We start from the raw sequence: 20,974 nt of genomic DNA, 5'->3' as shown, positions 1-20,974 counted from the left end.
CAGCAGCTCTCCACGGGCACAGCTCAGGGCCCAAAGCGCGGTGCGCGGGCACTCACCGGGTTGCCGAGCAGATACACTCGGAAGTCGGTGTCATTGATCCCTGAGAAGCGCAGGCCCTGTGGAGCAGAGGACACACTGCTGGCCCAGAGCTCAGCTCCTCCCAGCCGCACGAGTTCCAGGAGGAGGAAGACGGGTCACCCTTCGTAGACAGGGAGCCCTGACGGGAGGCTCGGAGTGGGCGCCTTCTACGGGAGCTCTCTGGGAAGGCTGATCCGAATCGGGGCAGAAGACAGAGCCCGCCTCTGGCCACCCCGAGCCAGGCGAGGCCGCGCCCTGCGCCCCCAGCGCACCCCACATCCACCAAATCTCAACGTCCTCTTTCTTGCCTCGGGCCCTACCTGATAGTTGATAGGCCAGTGCCAGGGTTTCGACGTGAACTCGTTGTCTTTGGGTTTGAGGCCATTGTTCCCCTGCAGGAAAGTGGCAAAGAAAAGCTAGTCAAAGCAGAGCTCTAGAAGGCCGACAGGAACGTGAGGGATGGGGATCTGATGTGTGGCCAGGTGTCAAGAGAAACCCTCTCTCCTCTCCCCTCCCCTTCCCTTGCAGGGAAGAATCAGGTGCTCATTCTCAGTCACTGCCCACCTGCTTACAAAAACTGACTTACTTTTCCCAACAAGCAAGCCTCCATGTCCCAGCAAAGACAGTCCATTCAGACCCTCTCTGCTCGAGAGAAAGAGGAATGAGAGACTTGTTTCCCAGAGGCACAAAATACATATCCGTCTCCAGGCCAAGGATAAGGTGTCAAGAGGATGGGGTGGGGCATAGAAAATCAGGGCTGACTCACTTGTTCCCTTGGAAGGCCAATTTCAAACACAAACCCAGAAACTCTAAGTTCCTGGACTTTGAAAAAGTTATTTTAGCCTAATGTTTCTCAGTGTTTTTTCCCATTATTGCCTGCCCCCCCTCAACCTTTTTAAGACATCTATTCCCTAAACACTCCCCCACCATGACATTTTAAAGAAATTTTTATTGAGGTATAATTGATATATAACATATTAGTTTCAGATATACAACATAATGATTTAATATTTGTATATATTGCAAAACAATCACCACAATAAGTCCCCTCATGACACTTTAATACCATAGCTATTCTGTATATCTGTTTACATAATGCAGGAACACCTGTGCTTTATACATTAAAAAGTTAAGGGCTTTTTTTTCTTTTTCCCACCCTCCAAGAATACATTTTGCCCCCTGGGAGCGATATCGCTCTGGTTGAGAATGCACACTTTAGCCTGAAGGACCCAGACACAGCCCATTTAGTCCAACAGCCAAGAATACCCAACAACCTGTCTCTAAATGGCAAAAGCAGGCCTTTGCTGAAACAAGAAGGAAAAGGAGCAGGATGCTGGATCCTACCCAGCAGGATGGCGTCAGCCTCATCATCAGGACAGACTGAGAAGTCATTCCCGAGAAGGGGAGTGAGGTGCTAGGAGTCAGGCTGGGGTTTCTCCACCTCGGCACTATTGACATTTGGGGCTGGAGAAGTCTCTGGTGTGGGCTGGCCTGTGCCATGTAGGGTGTTTAGCATCCCTGGCCTCTACTCACTAGATGCCAGAAGCATTCCTAGCCCTCCATGACGCCAGCCAAAAATGTCTCCAGTCATTGTTAAATATCCCCTCAGAGGCAAAAATCGCCCTCTGTTGAGAACCACTGGCCTAGCCCAAGAAAGATCCAGGTCTGGTTCAGTGAACCACCACCCAGTGCCTTACTAACCCAACTCCTTGAGGTCTTGGGAATCATTTGCAGGCCTCCCTACGGTGGCTGGATTGATCCTCCAGGGTTAAAAGAGCCAGTGGGGTGTCACGCCCAAAGGGGTCAGCTGCACAGCCCCTGAACCATCATGGCCATCTGAAGGGCCTTGGAATGAAGAATGAATCATTCTGGACCCCAGAGCAGCTGCTGAGGGCAATCAATTCCTTCAACCAGTCCAGTCCAGTCCCAAACCCAGGCACTCCAGCCGGAGCTATACCAAGCCAAGGGCATCCTACACATTAAACTCTTAAGAAATCCAGCTCCTTTAGTAAACCAAGAAACGGAAGGAAGGAAAATCTGTAACCATTATAGGCATGTGTATCTGTACACTGTTCTCTGTGCTTAACGCCTAGTGGGCTTATTCCAGCTAACCTCAGCAGGCTGGGCAGCCTTCTCCGCCCAGGCCTTAGGCCCTCTGCTCAGATAGCAGAAGCCCTGTCCCCTGCAGTTTCTATAGTCCAGACAATTTTGATCTCTCTCCCCATCCTGACTCTACATCAGTTGAATAAGAAAGGTTCCTTAGGTCCCTTTTCTTCTTTGACTCTACCTCTCAGATAATGAAAGAAAAAACGAGACTATTTATTTAGACTTAGTCTTAAAATTCTACCCGGATCTAAAATGATATTTTGACCGACAGGCACATATTCAAAAGAACTATGTCATCAGGCCAGAGTGACAGCTACAAACAGAGAGTCAGAGAAGAAGGTACCCAGAGATTGCTTATTGTCAACTCATCACCTCCCAATGTGCAGAAATGACAAAATTTGAATTTTTAAATTTAATCTGTTGAAATAAGTCAACTATATTTACTGAGTACTGCTTACATAATCACTTCCAGGAAGAACAATTGACAATGGCTCACCAGGGGAACAATAACAACTGCTGCGCCTCTCTGCAATCCTGCACAGATACACGAACCTGGCTTGAGACACCGTGATTCTTAAACATCGTTCCTGCAGAACACCGGTTTTCCAGAAGCCAAAGTAAAGAGGTTTCCCCCTCAACATCAAAACCGCATCAGGGTTTTTCCAATTCACAGAGGAAACTTTAAGCTACTAGGTAGAACTTTCTCAATTTAAAGATTTCTTCTCTCAATTGTTCTTAAACCTTTGATGTCGGCTGTCAGCTACTAACGATAGACAGTACAAACGACGAGTCTTTAAAACCTTAAAATGAATCAACCATGCCCCCTAAAAAGTTTGTTTCTGTCTGGGAACCTGAGTGGGCTCTTGGTTGGGATTTTATGCTGCATATAAACAACACACTCAAATTAGCTGTTCATCCTAACTAATCCTAATTTCATATGATGGAATCACCTATCAGTGTCTCATGATTTTCAACCAAGGGCACTATGATTTTCAGGAGCTCTGCCACTTCAACAGATGTGAGACTCACTTAGAGGCAGAAGAGTGTAGTGGTAACTAGCACTGACTCTGAAGGCCTGGATCCACCTCTTACATTTAGCTGTGTGACCCTGGGCAAGTTCCTTAACCTCTGTGCCTCAATTCCCTCATCTGTAAACTGGGAACGATAATCTCTGGAGGACTGTAATAAGTATTAAGTTAATATATGTGCAGTGCTTAGAGTCGTGCCTGGCACATAAGAGCTACATAAGTGTTCATCATCATTACCGTCACCATCATCGCCACCACCATTCAATGCCTTTGAAGACCAAGTAAGCCAGTATAGGTGAAGACACTAAGTCCTCCACAAGGGGGCAGTGGGTCTATACCAAGGATACTGATCCATGATCCAAATTTGTGGATGCCCAAGAGCTCTTAGAGAAGCCACCAAATGGGAAGGGGCCACAGTACCCGGATCATCACCATGTGGGCCTCCAGCATTATCTCAGGAAAACTGGGCTGCAGCACGTCCAGGCTGATGTTTGGCACTAGAAAAAGAAATGACAGAGGCGTAAACCTTTCTCACACACCCGCTCCTCATGGCTGTCTGTCCATGGTATCCACACTGCTGTCAGGGTCTGAGTGTAGCCTTCCTGACAAGCTAGCCAGCAGGTGAGAGTGTTGAGGAGACAGAAGGATTCTTGATCATTCACTGAGCACGTATTAAGCACTCAGCAGATATTCTGAGGGAGGCAATGGCAACAGATGAAAAGCCCTGGCCCCGGAGCTCCCACAGCCCTCGGCACCATCAGCCTTCATGACGCCGCTCCCTCAAATACTGCTCCCCCACGAGGCAGGGCTGTGAGGACAGGGACCGAGCCTGTCTCATTCACCAAGGCGTCCCCAGGACCCCACATGGCTCCCAGCATCTAAACAAAGAGCTGTTTAATTACTTAGTTAATTAGCTGGTTGGTTAAATTAGGTGGTAAAAAGAATGAAATGGGAAGCATGAAGAGGAGAAATCAAGCAGAAGTGCGAAGGGGGTAGCTTAAGAGGACAGATGATGAATCCAGACACTCGTTGAGTTGAAGATGACGCGGGAGTGGAAATGTCAGTTGGAGCCTGGTAGTATAAATATGGGGCTCAGATCAAGGGCTGCAGCCATTGCTTTCTGTAAAAGCCTGGGCTGGATGTGGGGAGGGGAGGAGCCTACACAGGGGCAGAAAGGGAAAGAACCGGCCTGCTCTAAGCCTTGAGGGTGGGGAGGTAACCACAGAGGGGATAGAATAGCCCAGGAGGCAAGCAGATGGACCTGCATTATAGGCGGCAAGAGAGTCATATCCAGTGGGAGGCAAGGAAAGTGACCAGAGACAACCAGCTCTGGCCCCGAGTGAGGTCATAGGTCACTTTAGGGAGAGGAGTTTAAAGAGGATGGGAAGTTTGAGTGGGTGGGGAGAAAAAAGGAGCTCCCTATCTAGACAATTCATATGAAGAGATTAGGTTTAAAAAAGGAAGAAAATGGCAACAATAAGATAAAGTGGCAGCAGAGTCTGTAAAGGTTTCTTTTCCTAAGATGAGAGTTACTTAGAAATGTTCCCTTCAGAGCCAGCCCAGGACATGGCCTCACTCACATTTGGGATTGATATGGTCTTCCACATTCCAGATGGAGTTGAGGGTTTCCTTTAGGTATGGAGTGCAGGTGACTTCCAACTGCTCCCAGCCCCTGTGAAAAGTAGTCACAGATGTCTCTCAGAAGACCTGAAACCCACCGGAGAGTAACACTGCCAACTGCTCTTCAATCTACGGCGCCCCTCTCTTTCCAACCCAGTGGCCATGCTGTTTTCAGCCTCACACTTTTATATTCCACAACTGTCCTAGGAGGAGTCGAGCACACAATATTCCCAGTTTAGAAAGAGACATAGATCCAGAGAGTTATCACAAGCCAGATGTACAAATGCTCAACTATTACAACACACGAAACACCAGAGGAACTCTGGAGCTCTGGGCTCCATAAAACTCCTGATGCCTTTCCTCCCTCCATTCACCACAAAGAAAAAGCAAACCTGAGGTGAACATCGACCCCTGCGAAATGGAAGTTTTGGGTATCCTCGTAGTGTGAAAGGAAAAGCATGAGCCACTAATGGGACATCAAAACCCCAGAGACTCACCACTTGGGCAGGACCTTTCCCGAGGAGCCCAGGACACAACCTGTCACCAGATGGATGAGGCGAATTCGACTTCTCAGCACTTTGATTCGGTTTCCAAATTTTCTGTTTACAACCTCAATCCTCCAGAAGTCATTTGAGTCTCCTGTCCCATTCTGCCACATAAATCAAGAAAAAAATACAAAGAAAGTAAGATGACTTTAGAGAAGACGTATCAGAAAAGGGAGATGGTCACCCTTTCAGATGCCATCATGTTACAGTTTGGCCAAAGACCAAACTGGCCTAAATGACTGAGGTGGGAAAGGGAACGAGAGGGCCATAGAAATATACCAAGTGACTGCCATTGTCCCAGCACTCGCGATTACAACCAAGAAAAGTAGTATAATTCCTCGAACCTTAAGTCTAATTCTTCACTTTATAGAACTAGAGTTTAAGTTCTAAATAAATGTTTTTGCCCTTAAACTAAACTCAAGACATCACCGTGTGCCAACAGAAATAAATTTGGGCTATTTGCGTCCATTACTGGTGGCCATGGGGACACTCACTCATCGAAGAAAGGTCTGGCCCAGATATAGTACTGTGGAAATTAAGACAGTTGTGTCTAATTCTCCTCAGGAAATGCTCACCAGAAAAAGATGAAGTTCAGAGTCTTGGCTCTAGTATAATGTGGGATGAGCAAATAGAAAGAGGGTTGGGAATTCCACCTTAAGGAACCCAGAATCTTTACTGAAGCACTAAAGCCCTTGGAAGGGAACGTAACAGATAGTCATAAATCTACTTTCCCACTAGTTGTTTCTGTTTTCAAATTACTCCCCAAGCCATAAATACTCATAGAGCTTCCTCTATTAACTGCATCACCCCAAGGCAGTAAAAATCCAAAGCAATGGGGACAATATCCCTCTGTGGAACAGGGAAGTAATCCTTAAAAATAAAGCCAATGAGGGCTTCCCTGGTGGCACAGTGGTTGAGAGTCCGCCTGCCGATGCAGGGGACATGGGTTCATGCCCCGGTCCGGGAGGATCCCACATGCCGCGGAGCAGCTGGGCCTGTGAGCCACGGCCGCTGAGCCTGCGCGTCCGGAGCCTGTGCTCCGCAACGGGAGAGGCCACGGCAGTGAGAGGCCCGCGTACCGCAAAAAAAATAAAAATAAAAAAATAAAGCCAATGAGAATTTGGAATCTGGCAAAGGATAAACTTGTATATTCATCTGGGGTCATATTGTGGCCCTGTGGCTTCTAAGTATAATATGATTTTAAAAGGGACCCTTACAGTATTCATATTTGACATTTATTAAGTGTCAGAACATAAAAATGGCATGGTAATTATGGGAGGCAAGAGATGGAAACAAATAGACTTCATAGGCTGCCTTTCCCACAGCAAAAAGCCTAGCCAGAAAGTTCCTAAATGTTAAGAGTCCCTGTGCAGCCAATCGTTAGGAACATTCCAGAATTCTGGGGAGGATGTGTTCCGCCACATGGCCCTGAGCCAGGCCCCACAGTTTTTGACATCCTGCTGACACTCGAGTGGCTCACTTACTATGCCATAGCCTGTGACCTGATAGTGCTTCCGGGTCAGGGGGGCCTCGTGATAGTGACTGTGCAAGTTCCGAGAAGTCCTAGAAATTAAAAGAGAGAAGTGCCACTATCCTGAAGAAAAGAGATGTGCAGTGTTTCTTCTTTTACCAAGGCTACTCAGAGTCATCTGTTTGGATAAGAAAAATTAGAATCCAAACCATTAAATCCAACGTATCGCGAGGAGTACTGGACCATACGCCAAGAAAGGGGCTTCACTTCCTGTTCACCCCACAACTTCAGGTGGGGGGCAGGGGGATGACTGAACACATTGGTGGCTTTGAGGCAAGCTAGCCTGACTTAAGAGGCAGGTTTAGGGAGAAGAAAATTAAAATTTGTAATCTATGTATGCCTGAGATAGGTAAACTTCCTCCCTACCATCTATGCTTTCTACTCCTATCACCAGTTTTACAAAGTAGGGATCTGTGGGGGAAGTGGAGGGTTTCATTTAGATTTTGTTTACTTTGTGCTTTTTGTAATAATCCTTACTTTTATCCATAATAAGTAATCAATGTTCATTATAAAAATATTGGAAATTTGCAAAAATAAAATTTAGTTAATAAATTTTAATTTATTTAAAAAAATTAAATTAAAATTTTAAGTATCCATAATCTTACTGACTAGGGAAAAAACACTGCTCATAGCTTTTCTATATGTATATTAAAAAAATCCCTGATTAAAAAAAAAAATTCTGTATCTGACAATTCATATGAAATTTTTGCAGGGCTGCTTCTGTTGCCTATTTTTCCTGTTCATTCTTGCACATGGTGCCCTATTTCCTTGTGTGCTTAGTTATTTTTTACTGTGTACTATTCACTGTCACTGAAAAACTATTTATAGGAATAGATAACCATGTATTTCCCAAAAGAGAATTAACATTTGCTTTTAGCCAGGCACCTAGGGAACATTACCACAGTCTTAGGACCATGTTCATTTAAATTCATGGCCTGAAGATTTTGAGACCATCCAGGTGAAATGAATTTGGGTTGCAAATCCATGTGAAGATCAACTGGTAATTACAGCTTCTTAGGAACCAGATTTAGTGTCCCTACCAACCTCACCCCCCCGCCCTGCTCTCCCAAACACACTCTGGATATAGGTACATAGGGCGGATTTATCCTAACCCTAAGCCTTTGGGGGTTACAAACTTTGGGGAAGATCCAATAATTTACCACTTCGGGTGAGCCTAGAGCTTTGACTTTAAAACTTCTTCTCTCTAGAGGCAGTCAAAGCCCAAAAATCAAAACTCAAGATTGTGGGTTCAAGGCAGAAGTGGCCACAGTGTCCCACTTTTTCTCTGGATTCCCCCTTTCACTGCGATTTTGACCTAGTAACTCCTTACTATCTTGTCAGTTCTTTATGCTTTTAAGATGTTTCTACATTTTCCAGCATTTTTAGTCATTCTCAGTGAGAACACTGGTTAAATGAACTAGTTTGCCATATTCAGAAACAGACTCCTATACCTTTCTCAAGGCAGCCGCTTAAGAAAAAGCTTTGGGCAACTCAATTTTTTTCTTTCTTCCCCCTAGGAAAAGGGCAGTTGAAAGGCACCTTCAAAATCCAAAGCTTCCCAAAGCCAAAACAGGCAAAGTAATCATTCTCCCATTCTAGCACAGCAGCCTTGTTCCATTTCCTAGAGCCTCATCCACATTTGACTTCTGTTTATTTCCAGCTGAAAAGAGCTCTGTACCTTTGATGCTCATGCCACTCATTTATCCCAAACAGCAAATTTACTTACTCTTTGTGTTCTAGTCGAATGACGTCTCCATGTCTTACAAACTCCACAGGGAGTGAAGGGTCTAGGGGATCTGTCAAGGAGAAACAAGCATTGATGTCTGAAACCGTTCACTCATTAAGCTAGCATTAATTAAGGACCTACCGGTAAAGAGTTATAGTACAACGTGGTATGCGCATGAGGTACTGACAGAGTGCTGTGGGACCAAAGTGAACTGTCTCAGAGGATGAGGGAAGGGTCTCCCAGAGATAATGACTGAAAAGACTCTCAAAGGAGAGGGAGAACTTGTCAGGTGAGCAAGTGGGGAAAAGCCAGAGAGGTATGAAAGAGCAAAACTCATCTGAATCAGTGGCAAATGAATTCACATGGTTAGGGAGGGTGGGCAGGAAGGAGAGTGGGAATAGGTGAGGGTATGGACAAACGGGGCCAGACTGTGTATGCCATGCTAGGAAATGTGGCCTTTATCTGACAAGCACTGAAGCCCCCACTAGAGGATTTTTAAGCTGGGAAGCTAAATAATAAGATTTTCCTTTTAGAAGTAAAAATATAGTCTTCCAAATATGAATTCCATGCAAAAGACCATTTGCCCAGATCTCTTCAAAATCAAATGTTAAACCCTGCATATTTGGCCAGTGATTATCTTGTCTCTGGCTATAGACTTGATAAATGTGAGGCAAAGAAAATGATGAAAGAAAAGAACTACTTCTGTATCGTCAAGAAGTCAAGACCATTGAGGATCTAGAAAAGTGATGACAGTGGAAAAGGAGTTGGCAATAATCACAGCAACACAGAAGGTCCTTGCAAATTTCTGTCCCAGGCAGTAGACACTAACACTCAAGGTCAGGAAAGACAAATCTGCCAGGACAAATCACTGGCTCTCAAGAGAATTAGAGAACTCAACTGTAGAAATGCCCATTCCTGCGCTGCCTTCTAAGGTCTCTTAAGAAGAATAATCAGGACTTCCCTGGTGGCACAGTGGTTAAGAATCCGCCTGCCAATGCAGGGGACACAGGTTCGATCCCTGGTCCAGGAAGATCTCACATGCCACAGAGCAACTAAGCCTGTGTACCACAACTACTGAGCCTGTGCTCTAGAGCCCATGAGCCACAACCACTGAGCCTGCAAGCCACAACTACGGAGCCTGCGTGCCACAACTACTGAAGCCCACGCTCCCTAGAGCCCATGCTCCACAACAAAAGAAGCCACTGCAATGAGAAGCCCATGCACTGCAACCAAGAGTAGCCCCTGCTCACCGCAACCAGAGAAAGCCTGTGCACAGCAATGAAGACCCAACACAGCCAAAAATAAATTAATAAATTTATTTAAAAAAAGAAGAAGAATCAGCAAGACGACAAATCAAATAAGTCAAAGGGGAGGGAAGTTTTACTTAATATGGATCTGTGGGGGAGGGGCACTTATGGCCATGAAGAACACAAAGACCTTTGTCTAGACAGCTCCCCCTTCCCAGAATGCCTGTAGTGATCTGCCTTCACACGAATCCTTAGTCACTGGAGTGATATGCAGCCACCTTAACCTGGAAGCCACAGTGGAATAACAGAACAGGGACGTTCAAAGACTTGGTCCGTGCCCACATGACTTTAGAAGGAAAGCTGGTCTTCCCTCAGAACCCCTCATTGCAACAGACCGCTTATGTTTGGCCTGTTGAATCAAAACACAATCTATAACAGTACTATAAGGGACAGAAATAGATCCTGCCCAATGGTGTCATAATTTATATTACTGAGGACTAGGATGCAAAGACAGTGGTCATACGGGCCACGTTTCAAGGCTAAAAACCATGGCAATAAGGGGAGGTGGCGAAAGGAACAGAGAAGGTAAATTTAGATGAGCAGCTGCCCACTTCCCCACAAAGGTCAGGAGCAGCTGACTCGAGACAGGCTGAGCCAGGTGGTGTTTGCTGAGGAGAGAACACCTATGGCATAAGACAATCAGAAGGTGAGCGGGAGATGCCCTCTGTTCTGTTCTCTTCTCGGCCGCAGCAAAGGGCACAGTCTGCAGGTAGCCAGCTGTCTGACCGAAAAACCAGAAGATCCAGACATAGCCCTTGTCACAAAGCCCTGGGAGCCCCATAGGTGTGCTTCAGAGCAGCTTCACCCTGGCCTGTCAGAGGCAGATGCGCAGGCATTGAGGGAGGTCCCGGGCACCAGCCTAGACGAGCCCAGCCACAGGGCTGGCAGGCCCGCAGATCTCCAACAGACTGGCCCAGGCCTGGGATGACCAGTGGGCAGCAGCCCTCTATCACATCCAGACAACCTGAGCTGTACCACATGCTGGGGTCTGCAAGGCTTGGTGTGCTCTAAATCAGAAATGAAAGCAGCCACAGTGTGCCCCAGGCACGTGTCCAGGTAACCTCTTCTGGATTAAGTCTGAGCCTCAGCTGTCTGAGTCCCATCTATATGCTGTCTACAAGAGGCCCACTTCAGACCTAGAGACACATACAGACTGAAAGTGAGGGCATGGAAAAAGATATTCCATGCACTTCGAAATCAAAAGCAAGCTGGAGTAGCATTACTCATATCAGATAAAATAGACTAGAAAATAAAGATGTTATAAGAGACAAGGAAGGACACTACATAATGATCAAGGGATCAATCCAAGAAGAAGATATAACAATTATGAATATATATGCACCCGACATAGGAGCACCTCAATACATAAGGCAACTGATAACAGCTATAAAAGAGGAAATCGACAGTAACACAATAATGGTGGGGGACTTTAATACCTCACTTACACCAATGGACAGATCATCCAAACAGAAAATTAATAAGGAAACACAAGCTTTAAATGACACAACAGACCAGATAGATTTAATTGATATTTATAGGACATTCCATCCAAAAACAACAGATTACACTTTCTTCTCAAGTGCACACAGAACATTCTCCAGGATAGATCACATCTTGGGTCACAAATCAAGCCTTAGTAAATTTAAGAAAATTGAAATCATATCAAGCATCTTTTCTGACCAAATGCTATGAGATTAGAAATCAATTACAGGGAAAGAAACGTAGAAAACATAATCACATGGAGGCTAAACAGTATGTTACTAAATAACCAAGAGATCACTGAAGAAATCAAAGAGGAAATCAAAAATACCTAGAGACAAATGACAACGAAAAGACTACGATCCAAAACCTATGGGATGCAGCAAAAGCAGTTCTAAGGGGGAAGTTTATAGCTATACAAGCCTACCTCAAGAAACAGGAAACATCTCAAATAAACAATCTAACCTTACACCTAAAGAAACAAGAAGAAAACAGAACCCAAAGTTAGTAGAAGGAAAGAAATCATAAAGATCAGAGCAGAAATAAATGAAATAGAAACAAAGAAAACAATAGCAAAGATCAATAAAACTAAAAGCTGGTTCTTTGAGAAGATAAACAAAATTGATAAACCATTAGCCAGACCCATCAAGAAAAAGAGGGAGAGGACTCAAATCAATAAAATTAGAAATGAAAAAGGAGAAGTTACAACAGACACCACAGAAATACAAAGCATCCTAAGAGACTACAACAAGGAACTCTATGCCAATAAAATGGACAACGTGGAAGAAATGGACAAATTCTTAGAAACGTATAACCTTCCAAGACTGAACAGGGAAGAAATAGAAAATATGAACAGACCAATCACAAGTAGTGAAATTGAAACTGCGATTAAAAATCTTGCAACAGGGCTTCCCTGGTGGCGCAGTGGTTGAGAGTCCACCTGCTGATGCAGGGGACACAGGTTCATGCCCCGGTCCAGGAAGATCCCACATGCTGCGGAGCGGCTGGGCCCGTGAGCCATGGCCGCTGAGCCTGCACGTCCGGAGCCTGTGCTCCGCAACGGGAGAGGCCACACAGTGAGAGGCCCGCGTACCGCAAAAAAAAAAAAAAAATCTTGCAACAAACAAGAGTCCAGGACCAGATGCCTTCACAGGCAAATTCTATCAAACATTTAGAGACAAGCTAATACCTATCCTTCTCAAACTCTTCCAAAAAATTGCAGAGGAAGGAACACTCCCAAACCCATTCTATGAGGCCACCATCACCCTGATACCAAAACCAGAAAAAGATACTACAAAAAAAGAAAATTACAGACCAATATCACTCATGAATATAGATGCAAAAATCCTCAACAAAATACTAGCAAACGGAATCCAACAATATTTTGAAAGGATCATACACCATGATCAAGCGGGATTTATCCCAGGGATGCAAGGATTCTTCAATATATTCAAATCAATCAATGTGATACACCATATTAACAAACTGAAGGAGAAAAACCATATGATCATCTCAATAGATGCAGAAAAAGCTTTTGACAAAATTCAACACCCATTTATGATAAAAACTCTCCAGAAAGTGGGCATAGAGGGAACCTACTTCAACATAATAAAGGCCACATACGACAAACCCACAGCAAACATCATTCTCAATGGTGAAAAGCTGAAAGCATTTCCTCTAAGATCAGGAACAAGACAAGGGTGTCCACTCTCACCACTGTTATTCAACATGGTCTTGGAAGTCCTAGCCACAGCAATCAGAGAAGAAAAAGAAATAAAAGGAATACAAATTGGAAAAGAAGAAGTAAAACTGTCACTGTTTGCAGATGACATGGTACTATACATAGAGAATCCTAAAGATGCCACCAGAAAACTACTACAGCTAATCAATGAATTTGGTAAAGTTGCAGGATACAAAATTAATGCACAGAAATCTCTTGCATTTCTATACACTAATGATGAAAAATCTGAAAGAGAAATTAAGGAAACACTCCCATTTACCACTGCAACAAAAAGAATAAAATACCTAGGAATAAACCTACCTAGGGAGACAAAAGACCTGTATGCAGAAAACTATAAGACACTGATGAAAGAAATTAAAGATGATACAAACAGATGCAGAGATATATACCATGTTCTCGGATTGGAAGAATCAATATTGTGAATATGACTATACTACCCAAAGCAATCTACAGATTGAATGGAATCCCTATCAAATTACCAATGGCATTTTTTACAGAACTAGAACAAAAAATCTTAAAATCTGTATGGAGACACTAAAGACCCCGAATAGCCAAAGCAGTCTTGAGGGAAAAAAATGGAGCTGGAGGAATCAGACTCCCTGACTTCAGACTATACTACAAAGCTACAGTAATCAAGATAATATGGTACTGGCACAAAACCAGAAATATAGATCAATGGAACAGGATAGAAAGCCCAGAGATAAACCCATGCACCTACGGTCATCTAATCTATGACAAAGGAGGCAAGGATATACAACAGAGGAAAGACAGTCTCTTCAATAAGTGGTGCTGGGAAAACTGGACAGCTACATGTAAAAGAATGAAATTAGAACACTCCCTAACACCATACAGAAAAATAAACTCAAAATGGATTAGAGACCTAAATGTAAGATTGGACACTGTAAAACTCTTAGAGGAAAACAGAGGAAGAACACTCTTTGACATAAATCACAGCAAGATCTTTTTTGATCCACCTCCTAGAGTAATGGAAATAAAAACAAAAATAAACAAATGGGACCTAATGAAACTTAAAAGCTTTTGCAAAGCAAGGGAAACTACAAACAAGACGAAAAGACAACCCTCAGTCAGAATGGGAGAAAATATTTGCAAACGAACCAATGGACAAAGGATTAATCTCCAAAATATATAAACAGCTTATGCAGCTCAATATTAAAAAAACAAACAACCCAATCCAAAAATGGGCAGAAGACCTAAATAGACATTTCTCCAAAGAAGACATACAGATGGCCAAGAAGCACATGAAAAGCTGCTCAACATCACTAATTATTAGAGAAATGCAAATCAAAACTACAATGAGGTATCACCTCACACCGGTTAGAAAGGGCATCATCAGAAAATCTACAAACAACAAATGCTGGAGAGGGTGTGGAGAAAAGGGAACCCCCTTGCACTATTGGTGGGAATGTAAATTGATACAGCCACTATGGAGAACAGTATGGAGGTTCCTTAAAAAATGAAAAATAGAATTACCAGATGACCCAGCAATCCCACTACTGAGCAAATACCCAGAGAAAACCATAATTCAAAAAGACACATGCACCCCACTGTTCACTGCAGCACTGTTTACAATAGCCAGGTCACGGAAGCAACCTAAATGCCCATCGACAGACAAACGGATAAAGAAGATATGGTACATATATACAATGGAATATTACTCAGCCATAAAAAGGAACGAAATTGGGTCATTTGTAGAGACATGGATGGATCTAGAGACTGTCACAGAAAGTGAAGTAAGTGAGAAAGAGAAAAACGAATATCGTATATTAACCCATATATGTGGAACCTAGAAAAATGGTACAGATGAACCGGTTTGCAGGGCAGAAACTGAGACACAGACGTAGAGAACAAACGTATGGACACCAAGGGGGGAAAGCGGCGGGGGGTGGGGGTGGGGGTGGTGTGATGAATTGGGAGATTGGGATTGACACGTATACACTGTTGCCTATAAAATGGGTGACTAATAAGAACCTGCTGTATAAAAAAATTAATAAAATTAAATTTAAAAATTAAAAAAGAAAAGACAGCTCTAAGAGTGAGATCTTATCTGTCTTGCTCACTGCTTATCCCTATGCCTATAAAAGTCCTTGTAACGTAGCAGGGGCTCAATAAATAACTGTTGAAAGGATAACTGAGATCTGTAAAGATGGCAAAGAATGCTCAGGAAAGCCCATCCCAGCACCATTCTTTTGGAGGCATGAGAAATGTTAAGGAGGGCTCAGAGTAAGTAATAATACAAGAAGCGCCAGTTCCCTACCGCATTACCTGAATTTGTATTATGTTTCTTGATAATCCACAGGTTGTTGTAGTCCTTGTGCAAATAGGTGGTGACCTGGGTAGGGTGGGGGAGGGAGGAGGAGGTGGGAGGGAGAAGACAGTCACTATCAGCACAGCCGGCCACAGGACAATCAATAGCAAGCCAATGTTGCTTAAGCCTTTTTCAGAATCCCCAGCCACCAACCCGAGGGGCTGTGTTTCCCGACAGGGCTCCGAAGTAGCATTTGGTAAATGCTACTTTCTCTCCTTCCTTCTATATTTAGAGGTCTTTTCCCACAAAAGCCTTTTTGATTTGTCTCTGTGCACCCCTCTGCATCCTATCTTTCAACTTCCCACCTCCTAGAGGGAGGAACAATAACACCTTGTGTAACACAGTCTCCAGCACACAACGAGGATTTAGTTCATTTTTAAAAAGTCATCAAGACCATGTCTCAAACTTTCTAAATGAAAAATTCATGGTATTTTTCTAGAATATGGCCAAATGAAACAAAAAAAACTCTATTAATATCTTATCCTAGGGGCTTCCCTGGTGGCGCAGTGGTTGGGAGTCCGCCTGCTGATGCAGGGGACACGGGTTCGTGACCCGGTCCGGGAGGATCCCACATGTCGCGGAGCGGCTGGGCCCGTGAGCCATGGCCGCTGAGCCTGCGCATCCGGAGCCTGTGCTCTGCAACGGGAGAGGCCGCAGCGGTGAGAGGCCCGCGTACCGTAAAAAAAAAAAAAAAAAAAAAAAAACTTATCCTAGAAGCCTGAAGTTTTAGACATAGCCATTTTGTATACACTGATTTTTAAAAAATTGTATGTGTGTGCATGTGTGTACACGCATGTAATGCTGCAATTAAACTACCAGCAAAAATCCTGGGAACAATATAAATGTCCAATACTAAAGGAAGAGTTACGTGCTGGTTATGTCCACAGGACAGAATATTATGCAGCCGCAGAAAATGTTTCAGGGCATTTTTACCCAGCACAGGAGAAGGTGTATAACATGCTGCTGTTGAAAATGGTTACCATTTATCACTAGGCACTGCTCTAAGCACTGGACAGGTCTTATCGCTAGGTTGTAGGGACTATGGTTACCTCCACCTTACTTACAAGCAAACTGAGGGTAAGTAATTCTCTGAGGTTAAGTAAAGGTCTCACAGCTTGTCAGCTGGAGAGACAGGATTCAAACGGAGGGAGCTAGCTCCAAAGCTCCCAGGATAGAGACTGCATACATACAATTATGCTAATTATGTATACATGCACATAAATACCCAGAAGCAACGGAAACAAAGGCATCTCTCTTACAACGTGAGTTTTAATAACTCCAATTGGACAAAACATGACTTATTCACTTGCAAAGAGATTTGGAATTAGCGTGTAGGAAAATAATTATGCGTGTATCATGGCTGCTTTGTTTCAGTGGTTTTTGCTTTCTCAGAAACAATTAGGAATAATGGTATTAAGAACATACACGTTAAAAGTTGTGGCAGCCACAGAGAAATTAAGTCCACGCTCCCCATCAAAAGCTGCACACATCAAGCTCACCCAGCTTGATTTTGCTCAAGGATGTTAAGCTTTTGTGGTGCTTGTGTGTGCACCCTGCGCTGTCATTTTGTTTTTTGTTTCCAAAAACCATTATTATTAAAATTCCTATTAGAAAAATCACTTATTGTGAATATAGTCCATGGCCTCTTTTTCCCCTTGAAACATTTATTTTTACAACGGAGTTTTTTATAATATGAGGTCTCCTAGGGACACAGGTATGCTATTACAGCAGAATGTTGTACATCAAACTACGTGGATAAACAATGATCCTTGGATTATGTGTAACTTTGGGGTTTTTTTTTATACTTTTCTACACTTTCCAATCTTACTTTATAAACGTTATGCTTTAAAAACATTTAAAAATCGAGACCTAGAGCTGTTAACAAGACATTAAACTACAGGGCAGAGGAGGGCTATTAGAGGTTATTTAGTGCGGTCCCCTCATTTACAGATGAAGACACAGGCTGCGAAAGGCTCAGTGACTCAGTCAGTGACAAAGCCAGGCGCTCTGTCCCTTGGCCTAATGTGCTCTCTCTAGATGACTGTCACAACTTCATGCCTCTACCCATGGGCTTCAAGTGTGTAACACTAAGACCAGCTTAATAGGGCCTTTCAGAACATGGCTCTTCTCTCCCTTTGCACAGTATAGATGTTCCTCGTCACCACATCTGTAACTTTATCTCCTACATGACACCAGCAGCAAGGTATCACTATGGAAGGGCTAGCAGTACATTAGACTCTTCTGGAGAGCTTAAAACCAAAACAAAAATGCACAATGCATGGGCCCCATCCTAGGTCAATTAAGTCAGAATCTCTGGGGTGGACCTCAGGCATCAGAATTTTTTAAAAGCTCTCCAATGGACTCTAAAGCACAGCCAGGGTTGAGAACCACTGTGCTAGAGAGAAGCGGAAAGTCAAGAACGGGAAACTGATACCAAAACCCAATACTCTGGGTCAACCTTCTAGTAAATAAGGAAATAATAACAATAAAATATTTTGAGAAGCAAAAGTTTTTCACAAAGTAAAGGTTTTGGTCATTTTGCAGGAAGAGAAACTTCACTTCAAGCTTCTCAGAGCAGCAGCCAGCCCTGAAGCCCCGACCTCCGCACTCTCCTCTCCTCGGGTCACTGCATCCGAGGCCTCCGCCCTGCCCACGCCATGGAAGCCACACTTGTCAGAGTTGCCAGGCCTCCCATGTTGCCCTTCGAAGGCCTCTTCCTCTGTCCTCACCTTCTCCGAGGTCTCTGCAGCACCTGAACTGCTGGCGTCTCCTCCCACTGGAGACCCTCTGCTCGGCACTCTCCTCCCGTTCTCCTCCAACCTTCCCGTCCACCCCTTCCTTCTCAGCCACTTCTACCAGCACCACTCTGAGCGCCTTTAATGCTGCCTTACGTGCTCTTGCTCTCCAGGGCTCCTCTGCTGGCCCTCCTCCCTCTGCACACTGCTTCAGGGCAATGTCACCCATCCCCCACTGTGTCACTGACACCTGTATGCTACACACTCATGTCTCTTTCCTGAGACAAGTCCCAGAGCTAAAATACACAAAGGAAACTCATCTCCAAAGCCATGCTTCCTCCTCCATTTCTGATTATGGTGAAACAGCATTATCACACAAACACCTTGACCTCCAGACTACAGACCCGGACATGGCTCATCCCTGACATCTATCAGTTACCAGGCCCTGACATTCAACCTGTGAAGAGTTTCCTAAATCACTTCCCACCTCTCTCCCTGTGGCCTCTGCCTCCGTTCACCATCCTTTGTCATGATTATTGCCTCTAGTCTCCTCCTCCTTCCAATCCACCACACTCCTGCTAGAGCTGTCCTTCTAAACTAGAAATCTAAGCACATCTTATCCCTTAATAAGTTTCAACGCCTCCCCAGCGTCTACAGAACAAAATTAAATCTACTGTAACACGTAAGGCCTCTCCGTAATCTGGCCCCACGGACCTCTCCAACCCCATCCTTCTCCCTCTCAGGCATCATCCACCACAGCCACATCCACCACTCCTCAACGTGGGCGCGGACAGTGTCGCTCACTCGTTCAGATCATACTCACGGCTAATCCTCCAGCATGCACGTCATACGGATTATCTCACTTAATCCTCACAACAACCTTATGATGGAGAGAAGTACTATTTATTTTCCCCAATTTAAAGATGAGGCCACTGAAGCACAGAGAGGTTAAGGAATTTGTTCAAAGTCACACTCTAGTGGAACCAGGATTCGAACCCAGATAAACTAGTCTGGTTCCCAGGCCTGTGTTTATAACCATTACGCTCTACCCATCATCCACTTCGTGCTGGGCACTGAGCCTTGCAGGAGCCAGCAATCAAACAGCAAAGAGACAGGAGGAAGGAAGCACTCACAATTCAATGCGAAGAGGGTTACCACACAAGCTTGTAAAGGTGCCGGGAAAGCCGCCCACACCAGACGCACCTAACCCAGGAGCAGGCAGAGGGAGGTCATGGTGGTCAGAGGGGAACTCCCCAGCTGAAGCCTAGGGAAGCTGGAGTTAGGCAGAGGAAAAGGATGTTTCAAGCCGGGGAAACAGTGCGGGTAAAGGAGGGGAAGCCAGAAAGAGAACGGAGGGTTCAGTCATGGCAAACAGCTTAGTGCTGCCGCAACTCAAGCGCACAAAGGGCTCACTGACCTGCTGCTGGCGGGCGCCGATGCCCTCGGGGTAGAGGTGCCCGTGCGAGTGGAGGTAGCCGACGGCCATCCGCGCGCTCTTCACGGTGATCACAGAGCCATAGGCCAGGTCTGCGGGCAGACGGCGACGGTGTGAGCTGGCGCAGCGCTAGACCTGCCCCTGACTGCAGGGGCCGCTGAAGCCACAGGCCTCCCCAGCCCCTAACAGACTCCACTGGGTCCCGGACTGCCGAAAGCAAGATGCGCGGCTGCCTTCTCACCCCAGTGGAGTCAACTCAAGAGGATCTCACCAAATAGTCTCGCCTGTCCCCTCCCCTCCTTCCTAAGGACTTCAGAAGAAGCTGGGTATTAACAATGCTATTATCAAAGCAAAAGACTAGGAACAACTTGTCCTTCATTCAAGGTCTATCATATACATTCCATGGAATAAAGAAGGAAGAAGCATCTTATATCTTCATCTGGAATGTTCTCCAAGATACAGTGTTACTATAGACTGTTAAGAGAGACTTTTCACTATATATCCTTTTGTGCCTTTTGAATCTAGTACCACATGTAGTAACCGTTCAATGGTGTTTTGGGTTTTTACTCTGAATTTAAAAAAACAAAAACAAAAACCCAGAGTAAACAGCTTACCCAAGAGCATCCATCCCCTCCCCACACAGGCCCCGGCTTACGGAGGAGCCTCTTTGCCTTCTTACTGTCCCTCTTCTCCACGCCCTGCAATCTGGCTGCCCGCCATTCCCCACTCCACCGAAACAGGTCTCACTGCACCAGTGCTGGCCGCTCCTGTCTCCCTTTGTTCATTCATTTGGTCGCTAGACCGTATCGATTACACGGTGGATCCAAAGGTGGAGGAGACCTGGCTGCAGACCTAGTGGAGCCCAGTCTTGGGGATGATGGCGTCACACACTGAGCAGCACAGGATGATCAGCAAACGCTCCAGCAAAGGTGCGACAAGGTGTGACATGGTGGGAGCCCAGAGCAGGGTAGAACAAATTCTTGCCCAAAGAGTAAAAAGAGGATGGCTTGATGGAAGAGAATATAGCTGAGCTAGGCCTTTTAAATAACGAGTAGAAATCTGCTAACGCCACCACTCCATCCTTCTAAGTCCTCGTGCTGGTCAACACACGCAGCCCCGCACGCTGCTGACCGCAGCTGCTTCTCGATTATGCTCTGTCCCCCATCTCAACCCCACACTCCCTCACGGACTGCTCCTGAGCAGCCCCTTCCTCCTGCATGCCCAGTGGCCTGACCGCACCCTGTCGTCTTCCTCTTTCTACAGCTTCCTCACAGACCACAGCCACTGCACAGCATCGACCATCCCTTACTTGGCTAG

General features: G+C 45.0%; 1 protein-coding gene across 2 annotated transcripts in view; it reads right to left on the bottom strand.

Moving 5' to 3' along the window:
* POMT2 (protein O-mannosyltransferase 2) overlaps nucleotides 1-20,974 on the bottom strand; it is a 47,694-nt gene that overhangs the window by 4,906 nt on the left and 21,814 nt on the right. For both annotated transcript variants that reach the window (XM_067729331.1, XM_067729340.1), the window contains exons 9-17: nucleotides 19,640-19,749; nucleotides 15,445-15,511; nucleotides 8,635-8,704; nucleotides 6,862-6,940; nucleotides 5,330-5,481; nucleotides 4,793-4,884; nucleotides 3,633-3,709; nucleotides 399-470; nucleotides 57-116 (exon numbers count right to left, since the gene is read on the bottom strand). In XM_067729331.1, the coding sequence (XP_067585432.1) occupies nucleotides 57-116; nucleotides 399-470; nucleotides 3,633-3,709; nucleotides 4,793-4,884; nucleotides 5,330-5,481; nucleotides 6,862-6,940; nucleotides 8,635-8,704; nucleotides 15,445-15,511; nucleotides 19,640-19,749 (779 nt within the window). The remainder of the gene's footprint in view (nucleotides 1-56; nucleotides 117-398; nucleotides 471-3,632; nucleotides 3,710-4,792; nucleotides 4,885-5,329; nucleotides 5,482-6,861; nucleotides 6,941-8,634; nucleotides 8,705-15,444; nucleotides 15,512-19,639; nucleotides 19,750-20,974) is intronic.

Source organism: Pseudorca crassidens, chromosome 1 (genome assembly GCF_039906515.1).
Source record: "Pseudorca crassidens isolate mPseCra1 chromosome 1, mPseCra1.hap1, whole genome shotgun sequence".
NCBI lineage: Eukaryota > Metazoa > Chordata > Mammalia > Artiodactyla > Delphinidae > Pseudorca > Pseudorca crassidens.
The sequence above is the reverse complement of the archived record's forward strand: the minus strand, read 5'-3'. Positions and strand labels throughout refer to the sequence as shown.